A 21,784-nucleotide genomic window follows, 5' to 3' on the forward strand; every position below is an offset into this window, starting at 1 on the left:
CTGTTTCGTTATTGTTTCCTTCCCCTACTAAACTCTTCCTGGCTCTCTTATACCTTGCAAATACTGGCTGACTGTAATGCCATCTACATCTTTGCTACTGCATGTCTCCCTCACTTTTAGACATCTTTTATCAAACCATTCCTCCCTTTTTCTTAACCTTCCCTCTATATTTGAGGCTGGAGATACCTTGATCCAATTTCTTCAATGTAATTTTCACAAAACCTCTCACCACTATGCCCTGGTTCCAGGCTACTGAAGTCCATCTCTCAGTCAATGTTACCAAAAAAATTCTTGAGGTTTGTAAAGTTTCCACAGTCATGGCTCCTCTTCACATCTCTTCTTATCTCTACTCTTTAAGTATCATCATTTACCCCATTGTCCTTGAGCATATAACAATCACTTCTTCCAACTGGTGTATCATATATATAATATTCACAATAAAAGTGCTACTACATGCACAGATCTAGCAATGATGGTGTCTCATTCCCTCTCAGCTTAGTATATTCACTAAAATGCTATTATAGTTTCCCCATATAAACTAATAATTTGTATCTCTATGACTTCATGCTCTCATAGGAATCGAAATTCTCCCATCCAAAGTTGTGTTTCCATGACTTCCTATCCTCATGAGAACTCAAATTCCCCCAGTCTATGTCTCTAAAATAGTAATCTCCCATTATCAGTACTTTACTATCTTGGAGAAGTGTGCATTTTACTGCCCCCTGTACCATCCTGAATACTCTTTCATTCTTATCAAAATTATCTAGAGGATTATATAATAACACCACTATGCAGCTGTTTCCTACAGTTACTATTCCCAGTAGGTATTGTCTGAACTGGTCATCTTCCACTATTTCCAGAAACTTATGACAATCTTTTATCACAATGGACTAAGCCTCTAAGCCTACCCCTCCTTTGCCTTCTCTATCCCTCTTTACTATGATGTACCCCTCTGGCCAGAAAAGGTGAGATCTTGTTGCTTTCATAAGGTTTCTTCCCATGACTCCATCAATATCAGATGCACTCTCCCTTATAAGAGCCTTGAATTCTGGCTCTTTAACAGTAACTAGTAATCCACCTACATTTGCATACATTCCTTTCAGTCTGACATTACCATCTCTCAACATTCCCAACCTCTCTGCAGTGTAGGTGGGACTTTTCCTTCCTCCTGACTCATATGGTATCTATTTTTTTGCCTTGTGACTATATTCTTCACTTTTTTTAGCTGCAATCTATCACATTTGATGAATACAATACTGGATTTTACCCGTCTTTCAGCTTCTCAGATTCCCTAAATACCCATCTGATAAATGACACCAAGTCCCCTTATGTTTGTAATCACCAATTCTCTTTTCTTTTACCACCAAAATTACATATGGCAATCATAAAGCCTCTGGTATTCTTTTAAAAAGCATTCCTTCTACTTAGCTTTCTCTTCTTTATATGGTGTATGATATTCCAAACCAAATACAGTCACTGATTTATGTCCATACACCTCTTGCTTTACTCATCTTTTTGGGTGTAACTCAACTTTCATTAGATTCTTCTGTGCTGAAATGTCAACCTATGCATCTCTAAAATCACCCTTTTAGCTGAAAAGTACTGGTCCTGTATACTCTACACTTTTCTAAACCTTTCATCAACCTGGCCACAAATTCTCTTGAATGCTTCATCTCAAAAACTAAATATAATCTTTTCTACACCTACACTTAAGGTCCTCTATACCTTTGTAATTATCTATTTGTAAATACCTAGTCATGCAGTACGTGGAGGGATTTTGACACTGTGGACTCATCTCTTGAACGTTCCATACTGTCATACTTTTTAAATCTGTGTGTACAGTCTGCATTAACCATGTCCTTAGTCATCTTATTCCATTCATCCACCACTCTTACACCATAAAAGTACTTCTTTACTTTTTCTATAAGATTCTTGTTTATCTTCATGTTTAGTCCTATGAATGCTTTGTCCTTAAATCTCTCAATGAACTGTTCCCGTTCTGTTCTAAAAATTTCAGGGATGTAATTAAGTCATTCTTCATTCTTTTAATGAGGAAAATTAAAAGGCTTTAGCATTTCCCAACAACTCAGCTCTTTTAATTCTAGTGTGTGTGTGTGTGTGTGTGTGTGTGTGTGTGTGTGTGTGTGTGTGTGTGTGTGTGTTTAAAATTTGTATGTTAGAGGAGAGTACATTTGTGCTGCCCTGCCTCTTAACCTTGTATATATGGAGTTTCTTTATTCGTATGTTTGTATGTTCACACACACACACACACACACGCACACACACCTGGATTGGGTGGTGGACAACTGTCATGCCCAGGACTCAAACTCCTGTGGGTCCAATCCAGGATAACCTGTGATGCCAACCGTGACCTAGAGAGGCCTGTGAAAGTGTTATAACCTAAAATTACAAGCAGGGAATTTTACACTCATGGGGCTCCATCTCTTGAACATTCTCTACTACTATGCACTAACCATAACCTCAGTTAATCTGTACCATTCATCTACCACTCTTATATCATGAAAGTACTTCTTCACATCCTTATTTACCCACTATTGTATTATGAAAGTACTACTTTACATCCTTATTTACAAGTTTCTAACTTAATTTCACAATATGTCCTCTGGTTGCTCTATCACTACACCTCTCAAAGAACTGTCCACTGTCCTCTTCATCAAACTCTAGTAAAACCTCTTAAGGTTGTGATCAGGTCAACTCTCACAGTCTTTTCTCTTCCAAGGTGGGTAAATCTAAGCCTCCAACCTTTCCCTGCAGCATAGTTTTCTGAAGACTGATACCATCTTTGTTGCTCTCATCTAGACTTTCGCTATGAGTCCTTTGTGTTTCTTTAGATGCTGTTCTGAATATGGAACTCTAGGAACAGGTTAAGGAGAATTCTACTTCCAGTCCCTCTCCCAAACAGAATCTTGAAACTTTTTTCCTGCTAGGTAATAATCATACTGAGGCTGCCTTTCACTTTGACCCAATCTCCCAATGAGGTAAAAATAAGTTTACCCCTTATTCCTGCTAAATAATCCAACTTCATAATGTCTCCTATGTGAATGGTACAGTGTTGAATGCCTTCTGAAAATCCGGAAGCAGGTAGCCCACCCAGACTTCCCTTTTGTCCAAGAGTAAGTTCAATCTCTCATCAACTTCTGAGATGTTGGTTATACATCTCCTCTCCCTAAAACCATGTTGTATCTCACTCTGGAAACTTCTCCTCAGCAGAAAGTCATCCACCTGCATTCAAATAATCATTTCCAAAACCTTACACACCACACTCATTAGTGAAACAGGTCTGTAGTTCAATGCCTGTTCTTGGTCCCCTTTCTTATATATATGTATGACATTTGCCCTTTTCCATTCCCTGGGCACCATGCCTCTCTCCAGCAACATCTTGAACAATAATTCAAGTGGTCTGTCAAGCGGATCTTCACACCTCTTTAGCACGTATGATATAGTTTCATCAAGGCCATGAGCATTGTATCGGTCAAATGACTTTAGTATTGTTATTATCCTTCTTAGTTATGGGGTGGAGTTTTACATTCTCTAATACTATGAAACTTCTTACTTAAATTTATGTATGCCATCTTATTCCACTTATATACCACTCTTCTACTATACTATAAAAGTATATCTTTATATCTTTTTAAAGAAGCCCTTTGCTTATACTTTCATGTTGTGTCCTCTGATTGCTCTATCCCTACAGCTATGTCAGAGATTGGTTCTAAAAACTTAAAGGTTGTAATCACATCATACCTAACTTATCTCTTCCAAAGTGGGCAAATGTAAAGCCTCCAGATTTTCCCTGTAACTCAAGTCTTTTGGTTGGTGCACCACAGTGTCAAATGCCTTCTGGCAGTATAAACAGATATTCTACACAGTCTTCCCTTTTGTCCAGGACTGAACTCCCTCTCTTGTAAAACTCTGAGGTTAAGTACACATGAACTCCTCTCCCTAATATCATGCTTTTTATCACTCAGGAAATTTCTCCATAAAATGTCACCCACTTGCTAACAATCTTTTCAAGAACCTTTTTAGTGAGACAGGTCGGTAAATCAACACCTGTTCCCAGCCTCCTTTCTTATTTGAAGGTATGACATTTGCCCTTTTTCCATTGCACTTGCACTATGCCATTCACCAGTAACATCTTAAGCAATAATTCAAATGATTTACCTAGTATATCTGCACACATTCTTAGCACATATGATGAAATTTCATCAAAGCCATGAACCTTGTATAGGTCAAGTCCTTTTGCTATTCTGTTAACATCTTTTCTAGATATCTTAATGATTTCCAAAACCTTCTCCCCATTCCATCTCATCAGTGTTGTAGCTATACCATCTTCCACCATGAAAACATTTTTGAACTTGTTATTCAGTTTCTTACATATCCTCAAATTATCATCTACAATTTTTCCACTGATTACCTTTGCCTGATCAGCTGCTCCCATAAGACAAATGACTCCTAACAAATTGATGGAAAAGTTTTGGATTTTCAGCTGCCTTGTCCAGAATAGTCTTTTAAACATTTCTATGTTCTTCTTTTCTTATCCTGCTATCCTTCTTCTCAACTCAATTAAATCTTGCATATGCTAGCCAATTAGAATGCCATTTATTATCTTCATCACTATGCATCTCAAAACTACTTTGCTTTATCTTTTATCAAACCATTCCTTTCTCTTTCTTACCATTCCCTTTGTGTTTGAGGATTCAATTCCATTTCTCAATCTACATCAGCATAGAAATTACTGAGATTTGTGGTTCCTATGATTATATCTTGCCTTTATTTCCTGTCTCACATCAGTTGTATTTATGTCGCTCTTTTATCACATACTTAAACTTGACCATTATATAATCACTTCTTCCAACTGATGTATTGTATATGTTTTCAATATCCATGCTAGTATAAGTGAAGATAAAATTTAGTTATGATGGTGCATCAGCCCCTCTCATCCTATTGTGCGCTGCTACTGGCTGGTATAGGGAATTTTCATGTTCACACTAAAACTCATCTCTCTACAAGTTCCTATTAACATGAAAATCCAAATTCTCCCAGTCTATTTCTTTATAACTGAAGTCCTCCATTACTGGTATTTCACCATCTCTAAGAAGTAAGCATTTCACTACGTTATTTACCATCCTGATTGTTCCTTAATTATCATCACTGTATATTTGTCCTGATTAGTCGCAATTCTTTGGAAAATTATATCATTATAACACCACTATGATCTTCTTCCCTGCCATTGCTATTCCAATTATGTATTGTCTGAATGGGCCATCTTCTATTTCTTGAAACTATATGCTCTCTTTTATAATGAGGAATAATCCTCCCCCTCTCCTTTATCTTCTCTTTCCTTTCATGCTATCATGTACCCTCTGGGCAGAAAAGGTGAGACCTTATCTTATTGGTAAGCTTAGTTTCCACAACTCTAATAATATTAGGCACAATTTTCCCTACGTGATCCTTGAATTCCAATTCTTAACCACAAACTATTATTAATCCATCATCATTTGAATACATTACTTTTAGTCTGACATTACCATCTCCTTAAACTCCTACCCTCTCTGCAGTTCTAGCAGGGCTGTTTGATTACTATTTGTGTGTTATGGGGAGAGTTCTACACTCATATTGCCCCAACTCTTTACTTTGTATATATGTACCATGTCATTACTCTTAAGTATGCATGCATAAACATACACCCCAGCCTAAGCTGTGTGTGTGTGTGTGTGTGTGTGTGTGTGTGTGTGTGTGTGTGTGTGTGTGTGTGTGTGCATATGTCCAAGTTAGGAAAGCAAAGTACAACTTTGATACCTGGTATCATACAGTTATGTTTGGGTCCAAACCAAATCTAGATGTCTCACTGATCACTATATTCATCTAAAATTTTGGATAATAATCAGAGTGCACCCTGATAGTTCCAATATAGCATAGTTAATACCAAATTTGGATTAACCAGGTACAAGAGAGAAAAATACTCAGTATACCACAATAACTAAATTCATTCTCGCTTAGCATTCATCAATATTTCTCCATTGCTTTTGCTTCCAAAGCAATGTTTGCTAATCATATATTTTTCATTCACTGGCTGGTCTTGTAACCTAATAACTCTGCCCAGAGGAAGCTGTTGTGCTGTTATTCTGCTAAATTCAACATAAATTAATATCTTTGCAGTTTTCTCCAATCTTTTCCAATCTTTTGTTGTCTGCAGGTAAATCAAGAATCCAATAGCCAAATTTCTTTACATGCCAAATACTCAAAGTATACACTCCATAATTCCATAATTGGTTTTTCTGTGATACTTCTGTTATTTTCTGAGGTACCAAAATATATATATATATATATATAAAAAAAGTGCAATAATGCATCAAGGTGCTGAATTATGACAAATTTCCTAAGTCACCCAATAAGGGTAGCCGTGTGGTTTGCAAGAGAAGTGTGCCACTTGAGCTAGTTTGTCGATATGTTCCTGCAGTCAGAGGTGGTGTACCATTCTTACAACATTTTGTTACTTTTTGCCTATCTAGTGATATATCATGGCTTATCTTGGCAGGGCCAAGTGATTCCAAAATGTCCAGCAAGAAAGGTACTATGAAAGCAAGGAAAAAGTACAAGAGATTATCCAGTGGAGATAAGTTTGAAGTGCTAGACCAGGTCAGCTCTATTACACAGTGATATTAAAAAGAACTAAGAAAAACTCAAAGAATATGACCGGAAACTTAAGGAGTCAGGAAAAATTACCTAAAAAAAATAGATGTGAAGCTAGTGACACTGTCATTTGGAAACAACAGTGTACAAGTGGCATAAGCAGGAATGTGCAATTGGTTTCCCAGTAGGAGTCATTCACTGTACTGCTTTGATATTAGGCATACATTCAAATTTGGAAGGGCTACATGCCAGTGCTTCATAGATTTATAAATGCAGAAGCTGGTAATGCTAGGTAAATAGGAAAGTGGTTGAGGAAAGTCTAAGTGATGTTATGGGGGAATGTCCAGCATCAAATTCATGAATTTTTCAAGCTTATCCCTAGAGTTACATGGTCTGACACAAGTGGTTACTTCAGAAAGGCAACTGCTTAGCCTTCCACCTCTGACGGTGATGCAAGTCATTCACTGACAGAGCATATTCCAAGGTAGTCCATACCATTCACCTCAGACCCTGACCAAAGCCAAGTTACACCAGAAATCCCTCATCTGTTCCTCTCACTGGAGAGTGATTAAACAATCTAAGTGTAAATACAGTACAGTTCTAGTGCAAGTGCCTTTTAATTATACAATGACCTAAGTACTAAAACAATGAACAGTGTACCACACTGAGTTCCCCTGTACCTCAGAAACTCTGCAAACCACTGAAAAATCCAAGGATCATTTGCTTATGGCAAGAAGTCATAAAAAAGGAAATTTCTAATTTTTTCACTTATACCCATGTTTAAAATTTTAATTTCTGCTAAATTATGGAGGGTACACTGTCCAGGCAATGTTAAGGGCAAACACAAAAATATATTCTTCAAACTTATCAACAGGAAGTGAAAGACAAAAAATGGAAAGAACCATAAAGAGATAAATTACCGTGGAAGATGGTTTAGTCTTAAACAGAGCATGCTTATCCCTTCAACTACTCCCACTTTTATTTGATGATCCCTAATGGGCTACTCCCATCATCACGTGATTTATGTTCTCCGTTTAAATATCTTGTTAATTTACTGTACCAGTACTTGCCTATAAAGGTCTCTTCTAACACCAAAAAGGTACAGGAAAAAATCTGCTCTCCTTAGTACTCTTAAGAGCCATAACATGGTCATGTGTAAACAGTGATCCTGCAAAAAATAAATTGAATGCTGAATGACCCAAGTTTGGAGGAGTACTTCTGAGTCAGTTCATGAGGAAAATGAAGATATCATGAGTATTGTGTGATGAAATAAATGAGACAGATATTTGCAGAATTATACAAGAAGCAAGGAGGCTTGCATGGAACATGTCCCCATCAACAGCTCTTGTGGAAGAATAAAAAACCAATGCAAATTTTCTCAATGAAAACCTTGGGTATTGGAGGACTTTGGCAACAGATGACAGGAAAAGAGCTACAGCACTTAGAAAGAAGAAACACATAGCCATTCAATAACCTCAAAACTTTTTTGTAGCAAATGAGGCTATTTCCTAATCTGTTGCTGGTGCTACCTCGCTAACATGGCAAACAGCAAAAAAGTATCTAAAAGCAACATAATCATGCCATCTTAAGAAAAAAAAATGCATAAGCCATGGTAACACTGTCCACAGTCACCTACCACTATCATCTATGTAAGCAAAGGTGCATGACCTTGGACATGATTTTACAGGAATAAATCTATATTTCTTTCCTTATTTCATTACAAATATGTCTCACCTGTAATCATAAAATTTTTTCAAATTGCCAAAAACACTTTCACAGAGGAATAGAGGAAAATTACTTGGAAGGTTTAAGGGTTAAAGCAGTTGCATTACTTGCAGACATACAGTAAAAGCAAGTCACACTTTACTCCCCTGCATGATTTTGGTTTCTTATATTTGTCAAAAATTATCAAACTAATAACTGAAAGGGTGTAAGTTCATTTTTCATGTGTCCAGGCTGTGCCTAGGGTTCTGAGACATGCTTCCCTCCTTAACTCTGGAAAACCGGGCACAAAACTGTGCACTGTAATGTAGGTGTGACTGTTAGTGTGTGTTATGGAGCCTACATTCTTGTTACTTGTGATCTTTTCTAAATATAAAGTAGTACAAAATGTAACTGAAACAGTTCAAATTCCATCTGGTAGCCACTTTATTTGGGAAAACCTTTAGGATAAAAGGCTATAGCTCAGATTCACAGCCTGATTGTGACTAAAAACTAACAATATCTCATAAGATTATTAATATCATATCAATGCTATCAAAATATCCCACCAACCATTATATAAAAACAGGCAAGCACCACTGTAAACCCAACATTCACAGTCCAAAGTCAGTCGAGTAAGTGGCTGTCACTTTTCAAACACTTACCTACAATAGATGATTTGTGGTCATCACTCTGGATTAAGTTTAAACTAATGTCCAAGGCTAACTAAAAGTCGGGCAGTGTAAAAAAAAATGAGCATCTTAACTCTGATGTTACTAGGAAAAGTAATCTCAATCAAAATTTGTCACTTCACATATACCATTTACTATTATCTTTATGTCCATTAACTTTTCCTATACAGTATCTACATATGTCTGCATATTACCAATTCATTTATTTTACTTTAGTCTTTTCTTGGTATTTCGCATTAGCACTGACAGCTGACGAAACAGTCCAGTAGGTCTACTTGTCTTGGTGTTTGTTTTATTTTCTAAACTCTTTTCAAAGTCAGACATTATTGTGGTCACTATTTGGTTGGTCTGAACATCATCAGGTTTTGGTTTGTGGAAGACACTGGAACCGTTGACGAGTGAGGAAATAGAGTTCTCTATGTCATTTTCCTCACTGGTAGTGCAGCAGAAGGAGTCACATTCACAGTCCTCACAACAAGAGCTGCTACACACATCTGAGTCCACCCGAGACTTTTTAGCTGGTCTAGTGGGGCAGCCAAGGAGATTATCATTAGGTTAGTCAGAAACTGGCTCTTTAAACTGAAAGGCTTCATCTACCCTTCACCAGGAAGAATGGAAGAAATATTTTGAAGTCTGCTAACATACAGCAAAATCATACGAGTTCAAGATGTGCACCAATCATTCACAATCAAACTGTGTATATCTGAAATATACAGTCTAAATAGAAATTAAATGAAACAGAACACACTACCATTAAGTTTCCATTCTTTTCTACTTATCCATAACCTTACTGCATTTCCCTCAATATCACAGCTAGGTGGCACATGCAGAAACTTTACCAAGCACAGTGTTTGCTTATCATGAAACCATGGACTCAAACAGTAAATTCTCAAAACATCTGTTGAATATTTCTTCACGTTGGTTTGGCAGTATTGTATGTGAAGCAGGCACTACATGCTTGCACTAAGAAGAGACAATAAGAAAAGAATGAGTTCTGCCAAAACAGATAAAAAAGTAAACAAAAAGTACAGAAAGACATTATGGCAATTGCATAAGGAACAATAAAGAACATGAAAAGAAGAAATTGAGGTATTACCTATCTGCACTGTAAAGGGTGGTCGCTTTACACTCGTGAAGTCCCATTTCTTGAACATTCTTTACCATCATAATGTATGCTATCTATATTAACCTTGCCCTCAGTCATCTTAATCCACTCATTCACTGTTATCATACTATAAAAGTACTTTCTTATATCATCTTTTTTAGAAGTTTCTTGCTTAATTTCAAGTTATGTCCTCGGGTTGCTCCATCCCTCCATCTCTTGAAGAACTGCTCACTGTCTTTACTATCGATCCATTCTAAAAATTTAGAGGATATGTTCAAGTCATCCCTCACTGTTCTCTCTTCAACGGTGAGTAAATTCAAAACCTCCAGCATTTCCCTGTAATGCAGTTGTCTCAATTCTGCTACCCTACTCTTGACTTTCTGTGTCATTACCTATATGCAACTTACACATTTGTACTGTACAGAAAGGGAATTTTACACTTGTGAGGCCCCATTTCTGGAACATTCTGCATCATACAACTTGTTAAACTTACATATGCTGTCTGCATTAACCATATCCTCTGACAGTTTTTTCCATGCAACCATTATTCTTAGATTATTCAAGTACCCATCTAAATCCTTTCAAAAATTTCCATGTTTAATTTCATATCATGTCCTCTGGTTGCTCTGTCCATACAATGTCCATACAACATGCAAAGAACTGTTTAAAACCTGTCATCTATCTGGTTTAAATACTTAATAAGTTGCAATCAATCAGCCATCATTCTTCTCTCTTTCAATAAGGGCAAATATGAAGCCTTTACCCTTTCCCTGTAATGCTCCTCTCTCAATTCTGCTTCCATCTTTGTTGCTCTCCTCTGGTCTCCCTCTGTCAGATCTTAGCACTTCTTTATGAAAAAGGTGACAAAACATGAAAGGCATAATCTACCTTAATGTTAATATGAACTGCTTGCTAAATGTTTCCTTATCATATACTTGAAAGCTATTCTAATATAGGCCAGCATACAGTTTCTTGCTTTAACTATTCTCCTAATGTGAGACTTTGGCAACAGGTTAGGGATGAAGTTTTCAGTACATCCACATCCAAGAGTCTCTTCTTTGCATGCCTATCAATTAGTATGAAATCCAATAATGCTCCCTCACCACCTTTCCAACTTCATGTAAAACTTATCTATGTCCCCTTACCCTCATATATCCAATCGCTAATCTTTTTCCAGCACACTACTCAACAAGTTGTTTACCAATTCCATTCACCTTACTGATACCCAATGCCTCCAATTCTACATACCCTCGACTGCCTCATTGCCCACTTTTGCATTCAATCCACACATCACTAATACCCAATCTCCTACATCAAAACTACTAATACTCTCAATCAGGTCCTCCCAAAGCACTTGTCTCTTTCTTCACTCCTTGAATGGCCACGTTCATAAAACTAATAATTACTGACCTCTCATAATCCACCCTCATTTTCACCCATATCAGACTGGGGCTCACTTCCTTCCTCTTTCACACATTTCCACAATTTTTCCTTTAACAGAAGTGGCTTGGCTCTTGTGCTATATATATATTCAATTGGAATGATGTGGTACATTGGGGTCAATGTGCCATAAATGGACTGAACCAGGGCATGTAAAATGTCTGGGGTAAACCATAGAAAGTTCTGTGGGGCCTGCTTGTGAACAGGGAGCTGTGGTCTCAGTGCAGTGCACATGACAGCTAGAGACTGTGAATGAATGTGGCCTTTTTTGTCTGTTTTCCTGGCGCTACCTCGCTGACACGGGATGGCGATGCGTATACATGTACATGTACCAGGCCCCACAGACCTTTCCATGGTTTATCCCACACACCTCACGTACCCTACATCAGTAATGACAGCACATCGACCCTAGTAAACCACAATGTTGTTCCCTCTACTTTTGACACATATATTCTCTTTCTCAAACTTTCCTCAGTTGTTCTCTCCATATGTCCAAACCATTTCAGCCCATCCTGTTCAGCTATCTCAAGCACACCCTTTTTATTACCATACCTCTCTCTTACCCTCTCATTACTTACTCAAATCACACCACCTCACACCACATGCTGTCCTCAAACATTTTATTTCCAATAAGCCCACCCTCTTCTATTCACTCTAATATAAAGCCCATTCGTAATGTCCATACTATAATGTTGGGACTACTATACCTTCAAACATACCAATTTTTGCTGTCCCAGATACTGATCTACCCACACATTCTTCAGTGCTCCCAGAACCTTCAATCCCTCAGCCACCCTATGACTTCCTTCTGCTTCCATGGTTACATTCACTGACATGTCCACTCCCAGAAATATACAACACCTCACTATCTCCAAATTTTCTCTATTCAAATTCATTTCCCAACTAACCTGTCCCTCAACTCTGCTAAACCTAATAACCTCACTTTTATTTACATTTATTCTCAACTTCCTCCCTTTACACACCCTTTCAAACTCAATCACCAGTTTCTGTACTTTCATATTTGAATTTGCCACTAATGTTGTATCATTAACAAACAACAACTCACTCACTTACCTAGCCCTCTTTTCCCCAAAACACTAAATACTCTCCCCTCTCTCCAAGACTTACATCTACCTCCTTCACCACCCCATCCATAAACAAACCAACCAACCATGGAATATCTTTTTAATTTGAGTATTAACTTTGGCCCCCTTGCTTTTATAAGATGGCACTATTCAGGCATTCTGCCAGTCTGTAGGCAATACATACAATGGAAATTTTGACTAGCCAATTCAAAACACTCTCATCCTACTTCTTAAAAAAACTCAACTGCAATCTCATAAACTCCTGCTCCTTTGCCAAATTCTATCTTACAGAAGGTTTTCACCACCTTTTCTCTGTTTACCAAACCATTTTTCACAATTCTCTTGCTGCATGAACCATTTTGTCCTAAACACCCAACACCTGTCAACCTACTGTCTAACATACTCAGCATTCATTCAAAATGTTCCATTCCTTCTTTACCTGTTATAATTTCCCATCTGTTTCCCTCACTGATACTCCCATAATACTTGTTCAGCTCAACCTATTCACCTCTAAAAAAAAAATAAATCTATCTGTGAAGTATTCTGATTCTCTCACCTCATCTCTCAGTTGCTCTCTTTCTCAGCCACTGCAACTTACTCCTGACCTGTTGCATTCTCAAGAACATCCAGTTCCTCACACTCCTCCCATGAAATCCCAACTGAGACAAAATCAAACTTCGAATAAAAAGATTCTGAATGACCAAAGTTTGACTGTAAAAGTGCTAGAATAACAAGAATGCATCAAAAAGAGATAACTTAAATGAAGAACTGAACCCAGTATTCAGTTTATATTCTTTCACTAATACTTGCTTCAGTCCACAACACTACTTACAAACATTCAACCAACAAAGGCTTCATGAGCATATGCTACTCTTCAGGAGTTGTTTCAAATGGATTTTCTCCTTTACCAGTTACTTATTTTGATGATAATCTTTTGTCTGACCACTAACACCAAATTACAGAATTAAAGTAATATGGAATCATTCAACATTACTTATGTTCAAATTAGAAAAAGCAAAGAAATGCATCTGTGAATGTCCTGTGCATGACATTATTTACAACATACAATATTTTCAAGGTGATGTATGTTGCAATAGAGGATTACATATTCAACATAAAAAGGTCCCATAGATCTATGATGTCTAACTACCTATAGATAAAGAAATGTTTTAAAGTAAACAGATTCCATGGACTCCATAGTGAAAAAGCCATGCAAAATTCTTTCCCCAAACACAAAATTCTTTGTGCATCATGTTGTCTGGAAATTTCTGGAAAGCCAACACCAACACCCTAAAACTATGGCAACAGTTTTAGCTATTTCAAAACCTTAGCTAATCTTGTGAACTTGAATTCTATTTAATCAAGTGTGACGTAAATCATTTTAATGCTGACATATGCAGGTGAGCTCTAAATGCAAATAGTCGAAATTTTATGAATCTTTTTATGCTGCCAATTCTTAACATGACAGGACAACAAAACTACAATGAACAACAGTGATTGTTTCTTTTCATGCTACTGTACTATATAACTGGGCTTGTACTTGTGACTTATTTTATATATTGACTATTTTGCATAATACTTCACACCAAAAGTATATATGATGATAAATGTTGTACATACGTTCAGCACAAATGGGACACATAGAAATTTTATAAATACAAAACCACATACTTTAGACATGCAAAAGTACAAAGCTGAAAATATCTGTTCACTAAATATAGCATTAGCTGGTAGCATATCATAAATCTTCTAGCTGGCTTTTCATATAAATACATTTTGCTGAAATATACCAAGTTATGCATTCATTACTGTAACATGCATAAACCAACCAAAAATGACTATTACTTGTATGGTTCCATCTCAAATTACTAAATAAACATGGTTAGCAGATACTTAACTAGGTTTAAAATGATTAAAAATGCACTCCTTCACCATTAATCTCATGAATTAGCCTTATAAAGCCGAGTTGATGGTCTCCTGATTCTTAATCTTAAAGGAAATTTTATTCTTTCCTGGATTTCAATCATTAATAAAATATCACCTTTCACTAAAAGGTAGAAGAAAAAGAACCAGTGAATGCAAAAGGGGCTTGATAGTACAACTGCAGTTATACTAAAAACACAAAATTACTTAATATACATAAAAAGAAAAGCGTAATACCTAGCCGGCCCCCACTGAGCCCGTCTGGTAGCTGGTGACATGGATGCATATCCATCACTGCCTGATTGCTGGCCCCACATGCGTCGTACAGGGCTGCCCTGTTACATAGTGAAAACAACAGCAACAAATCAAATAATGCACAAAGACCTATTTTTCTACATGGCAAGTTCATCAATACCCAAATCTAGGCTTAATGGTTATGTTTAGCACATACTTTTTGGACCTAAGAATCCAAAAAGAAATAAAAATAATTCAGTCAATACATGTATGTTATGACAGCATACGTAATGCACATATTTATTTCCAATATAGATTCCATCTTTAGTTAACTACCTTGGTTCCATGTTGTGCCACAAACACACAGTTAATAACAAAGTGAATAACATGGGTGCCTCACTTAAGTAACTGTTAAATCAATACAGTACAGAAATGTTTCTACATACACTTTTTCTCATCATCTACTTTAACCAAAGCATGATACCAAATCAACTTTTACACCCACAGATCAATGATGCTCATGTTCAGCAGTAAGAGGCATAAAGTTTTTACTATATATACCTATTTCCTTATCTAGTATAATTCATAACTGCCCCAGGAGCACTTTCTAAGAAAGGTTCTTGGTGTTACCCAAAACCTTCTTACCAGGGGCTCTAGCAGCCCAAGACTGAGCTACTTCCACCGGCATGGAAATGATGACATCCTTTGTAGCAAAACTTTCTTTGACAAACAGTACTGCCAACAATACAGTTTCACCAAAGGTGAGTTTTCAATTGCGGTGCAACCTCATGCAGGCAAAATCTGGTTCATACTGTTTGTATTTATAGTATAAATCCACACATTTCCTTCTTATTCATTTACAATGATTACTGTTCGCATTACATTAATTTGCTGAGCGTACCTGGTAAATTATACGGATAAGCTGTGATTCAGAAGGTGGCATGCACAAAGCACGACTGGTCAAGAACAAGTGGTTTCAGCAGTAGTAAAGAATGAGTGGATATGAATAAAGTGTGAGAGAAATACTTTAATGTACAGAAGGATTTGTATGTTGTTTTTATAAATCTGTAGAAATCATAAGACGGGGTTGACAGACATACCCTGTTAAAAGTGCAACCAATATATGGTGTGGGAGGAAAGTTATCAGGAGCAGATAAAAGTTCTTATCAAGGAAGTAAGGCACATGTGCAAGGCGTGTGTGTGTGTGTGTGTGTGTGTGTGTGTGTGTGTGTGTGTGTGTGTGTGTGTGTGTGTGTGTGTTCAAGATGAAGCTGGGTCTGTGGCAGGGGAGCAGTATGTCACAACATATACTAAATCATTCTTGGGGTGGTGAAGGAGATAAATTCAAGGGTCTTGGAGAAAGGTACAGGTATGTAGTCTCTTGGGACCTGGGAGGCAAGTCAGTTATTTGCTGATGACACGGCACTGGTGGAACATTCGAGGGACTCTACCTACAGAAGTAAAAGTCTGAGTTAGGGAGTGTGTGTGAAAGGAGACGCTCAAGAGTAAATATGAATAAAAACATTCTTATTAGGTTTAGCAGAGGAGGAAGAAAGGTTGTATGGAGTGCAATTTTGAATGGAGGGAACTTGGAGGAAGTCAAGTGTTTCAGAAACCTGGAAGCAGATATGGTAGCAAATATAAACATGTGAGCTTACTGAGCTAAAGGCTTATTGAAGGGGAAAAGGTCCTGAGCACAGTGAGAGGTGCAGAAAGACAGTTCACTGTCCTTGAGGGAAGAGATGCATATGCTTAATGGTATAGTGATCCTGTCAGTGCTGTATGATTGCAAGGTGTGGGCCTTAGATGAAACTGTAAAGAGTGTGGCTGAGAAAGCAAAAGAGGGTGTGTTGAAATGGTTTGGGCATATGGAGAGAATGAGTAAGGAAAGACTGACAAAGAGGATATATGTGTCAGGGGTGGAGGGAACAAGGAGAAGCAGGAGATCAAATTGGAGGATGGAGTGAAAAAGATTTTGAGCGATTGGATCCTGAACATACAGGAGGGTAAGAGGCATGCAGGGAATAGAGTGAATTGGAATGATGTGGTATACTAGGGTCAACGTACTTTAAATGGACTGAACATGGGCATGTGAAGCATCTGAGATAATCCATGGAAAGGTCTGTGTGGCCTGGATGTGGATAGGGAGCTGTGATTCCGGTGCATTACTCATACAGATAGAGACTGAGTGTGAACAAAAGTGACCTTTTATGTCCTTTCCTGGAGCTACCTCACTAAAAAAGGGGGGGAGGCTGTTTCCTGTGTGGCAGGGTAGCAACAGGAATGGATGAAGGCAAGCATAAATATGTATGTACACGTGTATATATGTATATGTCTGTGTATGTACATATATGCTGATATGTATTTGCATGTATACATGCGTGTATGGGCGTTTATGTCACAGTTTCACGGTAGGAGTTTAGATAGTCAAAGAATGATATAAAATTTGTAGAATTAGGAGAGCAAGAAGCAAAACAAGAGGAAAAGTGTGGTAGTTGGGAAACAGACCTGAGCCAAATAACATTAAAAGTTTGGGGACTTAAGGTCCTCGAGGTGTTCAACAGGTATGTGTACAGTACCCCATGAATGTAAATGGCTCAGCCAAACAACATTCAAGGGCTGAAGTTAGTGTGCCATTCTTTGTAAAGATCAACGTTATCTAATCCACCATCATCTTCAACATTATTAACAAAGAATGTTCTGATTACCATTCTTAATTAAATCTCTATGAAAATGATGAAAACTTTAATATTTACACAAAATTATGATGAGTTAGACCTGATCGTGTGGATTCTTATCAACCTTTTCAACATGTAAATACCAAGTTCCATTCAAATTTCTGAAGTCAAGATAATAAAAACCAATGTAAGCTCTAATAAATGATTTTTAAAACACTGGAGAAATAAAAATATACGAAGGAGGTTAGGAACCTTATGAGTTCGACTGACTAACATGAGAAATCCTAAGCTGTTTGACCCAGGAACAAACATTTCCCCTATAACTGAAAAATGTAATAACATACAAAAACAAACCCAATTCAGCATTTATTCCTTCATATATGTTATACAAAATGAATTATCATTATCAATATGAGCCAATAAATGCTCATATTGACCAAGTTTAAAATGGGATTTTTTATAAAAATCACAAAACAAAGAAAATAAGAAGAAGCAAGCATGTCACAAGAGGTACTTTAAGTGATGATATTTTGGACTCTCATAATGAGAAATAATACTCTATAGAGAGAGTGAATTTAATAAACTAACCTGGTCATGGAGATAAAACTGGCCATGAGGAGGTTGTTGCTGCATTGCCTGGTTAGTTGGGGGGTTCATTCCATTGTGCATAAGGCTTTGAATCTGCTGCTGCTGATGTGACAAACGCTGGATGTCGCCCTGGATCTCGGTAAGGGAGTCGGTCATCCTGTAAGGTGGTGTAAAAGAGTCTGGGCCCATGGAGACACGGCGCGGGGGTGTTGGAGGTAGTGTCCCAGGGTCGTGAGCAGTACGCCAGGTGCCAGGCTCCAAATAAAGGCTCATTCGACGTAGGTCCACTCTTGGATCTCGGGAGGCTCTCTCTCGAGGATCTCGGCCTACGAAGGATCTCCGCCGCAACTGTACAGCATAAGGGTGGTCCAAGGAAGAGCGTCGAAAGCCCTCCAAACCACTGTCCCCACTGGAAGAACACACCACCACATGCACCACACACTACAGCAAACATGCCAGTCTCACTCAACAAACGTGAGGAGCCTAAGACTGCCAATCAAGTTTCAGAATACTTAATTTGCATCCATTGTGGTAGAGAAAAAGTACAGTGGGAAAAGTTCTCATAATTACTACTACTGTTATTGGAAAACCATTAAAATTTCAAAGCAGTTTTTCTGACATGCTCGACACATTTTTGATAACAGACTTGGCAAACAGTTAAACAATAATGTATGAATTGAAAAAAGGGAGAAACCTTTAATAATTAACTCTACTGTGAGCACTACCTGCCAAAGCATGATGAAAAACCACAAAGCATGCAAAAGCATAAGGATCACAAAGCAAAATGTTAACAAAGGCAAACATTACACCTTAAGCACCAAAAGCAAATTTAAAACTATCTTTGTGAAATTAGGCAAACGTACAGAAAACCATTCACCCAAATTGAAAAACAATATTTCTAAAGGAGGTGCTGTTCTATGAACCTTCTGAAGACATTAAAGATCATGAATAACCATAGCAAACACAAAGTAACCTACAAATAAATCAATGGACCATCTGAAGACACTGAAAGATTATGGATAACCATAGCAAACACAAGGTAACCTATAAACAAATCAGTGGACCTTCTAAGGACACTGAAAGATTACGGATAACCACAGCAAACACAAAGTAACCTACAAACAAACCAATGGACCTTCTGAAGACAGAAAGATCATGGATAACCACAGCAAACACAAAGTAACCTACATATAAATCAACAAGTTTTTCATTTTTGGAAGGAAAAACTGCTTTCAATGTGTAGTAAAAACATACCTTTAAAATTTTGATTCCATATTCTTAATAGATTCTAGTTTAAATAAGGAGTCTAACACATATGAAAGGAAGAAAGGAAAAATTGTCTATTTCTGTAAAGGTAACGGAGAGAAAAGACATAAGAGGAGGTATGAGTAATGCACTGATCAAGATGTTTGAAAATGGTTCTGTTGGACCATCCTACCTTAATGCAAGAAATGAAATAAAGAATACCAATAAAATAGACAAGATATAGTACCACTTCTACTTTCCATCTATCTATCAATCATCATCAACTCCACTGAAAATTCTATTGAGGTAGGTCAGGTACACAAATCATTCAAATCACTCATACACATCAACCTCTATCATGTGCATCAAAGTGAAACATGATCTTCACTCTTATGAAAATACTTTTAACTTTTTGATTCTGCATCCTTAACTGATTCATTGAGTGATATCACTGTCTTTTCATACCATCTCTATACATCACAGTCTCTATTCATACCATCTCTATACATAAAATTACATAAAGTGTTTCCACTGCATCGAATCCCCAATCATTCTTCTAGCATCTTCATCTGAAACACACTAAACTGTATTTGGTAATCTTACAGTTACTATCTCTTTGTCTCCCTTTCCTCTCTATGCCTTTGACAACATTACCATCTCCATACATAAAATTGCATAAAATGTTTCCACTGCATCGAATCCCCAATCATTCTTCTAGCATCTTCATCTGAAACACCCTAAACTCTATTTGGTCATCTTACAGTTACTATCTCATTGTCTCCCTTTCCTCTTTATGCCTTTGACTACATTACAACAAGTCCTCTCAGGTATTGTCACACTCCATTTGCTTGAGGTTAAACCGAGTGAAAAGTAATCTTTCAAATGAGTCCATCCTTTACCGCTCCTGACAGTGATGCAGCTTAAGAGTAACAGAAACCCTTAAATAAGTAGTCTTAAAGCTATATAATATCAAGATTATATCTTCTTTACCAACTTATCGCCTGCCTTACATTCCACATGGCAATAACCTCCTACAGGACTTTCATCCATGCTCATTTCTAACGATTTCTTTACACCATATATCTTAACATCACAGAGGCAGCTACTACGATTACTATTACTAATGCAGGTCAAACCTCTCTTATCCAGGATATTTGGAACCTGGTTCATGCTGGATTTTGAAAAAATGCAAATTTTGGAATATATCTATGGACTAACACCATACTTCTTACACAGGAATTCAACCAAAGTCCCTTCATCCATTTTCTGCAACAGTTTGACATTCTCATGTACACTTACATTTCTATTTGCATCATATCCTTACTTACTGTTTCAACAAAATTATTTTATTTATATTCTATTATACTTTGTCGCTGTCTCCCGCGTTTGCGAGGTAGCGCAAGGAAACAGACGAAAGAAATGGCCCAACCCCCCCCATACACATGTATATACATACGTCCACACACGCAAATATACATACCTACACAGCTTTCCATGGTTTACCCCAGACGTTTCACATGCCCTGCTTCAATCCACTGACAGCACGTCAACCCCGGTATACCACATCGCACCAATTCACTCTATTCCTTGCCCTCCTTTCACCCTCCTGCATGTTCAGGCCCCGATCACACAAAATCTTTTTCACTCCATCTTTCCACCTCCAATTTGGTCTCCCTCTTCTCCTTGTTCCCTCCACCTCCGACACATATATCCTCTTGGTCAATCTTTCCTCACTCATCCTCTCCATGTGCCCAAACCACTTCAAAACACCCTCTTCTGCTCTCTCAACCACGCTCTTTTTATTTCCACACATCTCTCTTACCCTTACGTTACTCACTCGATCAAACCACCTCACACCACACATTGTCCTCAAACATCTCATTTCCAGCACATCCATCCTCCTGCGCACAACTCTATCCATAGCCCACGCCTCGCAACCATACAACATTGATGGAACCACTATTCCTTCAAACATACCCATTGTTGCTTTCCGAGATAATCTTCTCGACTTCCAAACATTCTTCAAGGCCCCCAGGATTTTCGCCCCCTCCCCCACCCTATGGTCCACTTCCGCTTCCATGGTTCCATCCGCTGCCAGATCCACTCCCAGATATCTAAAACACTTCACTTCCTCCAGTTTTTCTCCATTCAAACTCACCTCCCAATTGACTTGACCCTCAACCCTACTGTACCTAATAACCTTGCTCTTATTCACATTTACTCTTAACTTTCTTCTTCCACACACTTTTCCAAACTCAGTCACCAGCTTCTGCAGTTTCTCACATGAATCAGCCACCAGCGCTGTATCATCAGCGAACAACAACTGACTCACTTCCCAAGCTCTCTCATCCCCAACAGACTTCATACTTGCCCCTCTTTCCAAAACTCTTGCATTTACCTCCCTAACAACCCCATCCATAAACAAATTAAACAACCATGGAG

At 37.8% G+C, this 21,784-nt stretch overlaps 1 protein-coding gene across 1 annotated transcript in view; it reads right to left on the reverse strand.

Annotated features, from left to right (window-relative positions):
• Patronin (calmodulin-regulated spectrin-associated protein patronin) overlaps window positions 1-21,784 on the reverse strand; it is a 216,667-nt gene that overhangs the window by 42,333 nt on the left and 152,550 nt on the right. The window contains 2 exon segments of the mRNA XM_071692291.1: window positions 14,835-14,932; window positions 18,098-18,506. Of these exon segments, the coding sequence (XP_071548392.1) occupies window positions 14,835-14,932; window positions 18,098-18,506 (507 nt within the window).

This window comes from Panulirus ornatus, chromosome 52 (genome assembly GCF_036320965.1).
Source record: "Panulirus ornatus isolate Po-2019 chromosome 52, ASM3632096v1, whole genome shotgun sequence".
In the NCBI taxonomy this organism is placed as follows: Eukaryota; Metazoa; Arthropoda; class Malacostraca; order Decapoda; family Palinuridae; genus Panulirus; species Panulirus ornatus.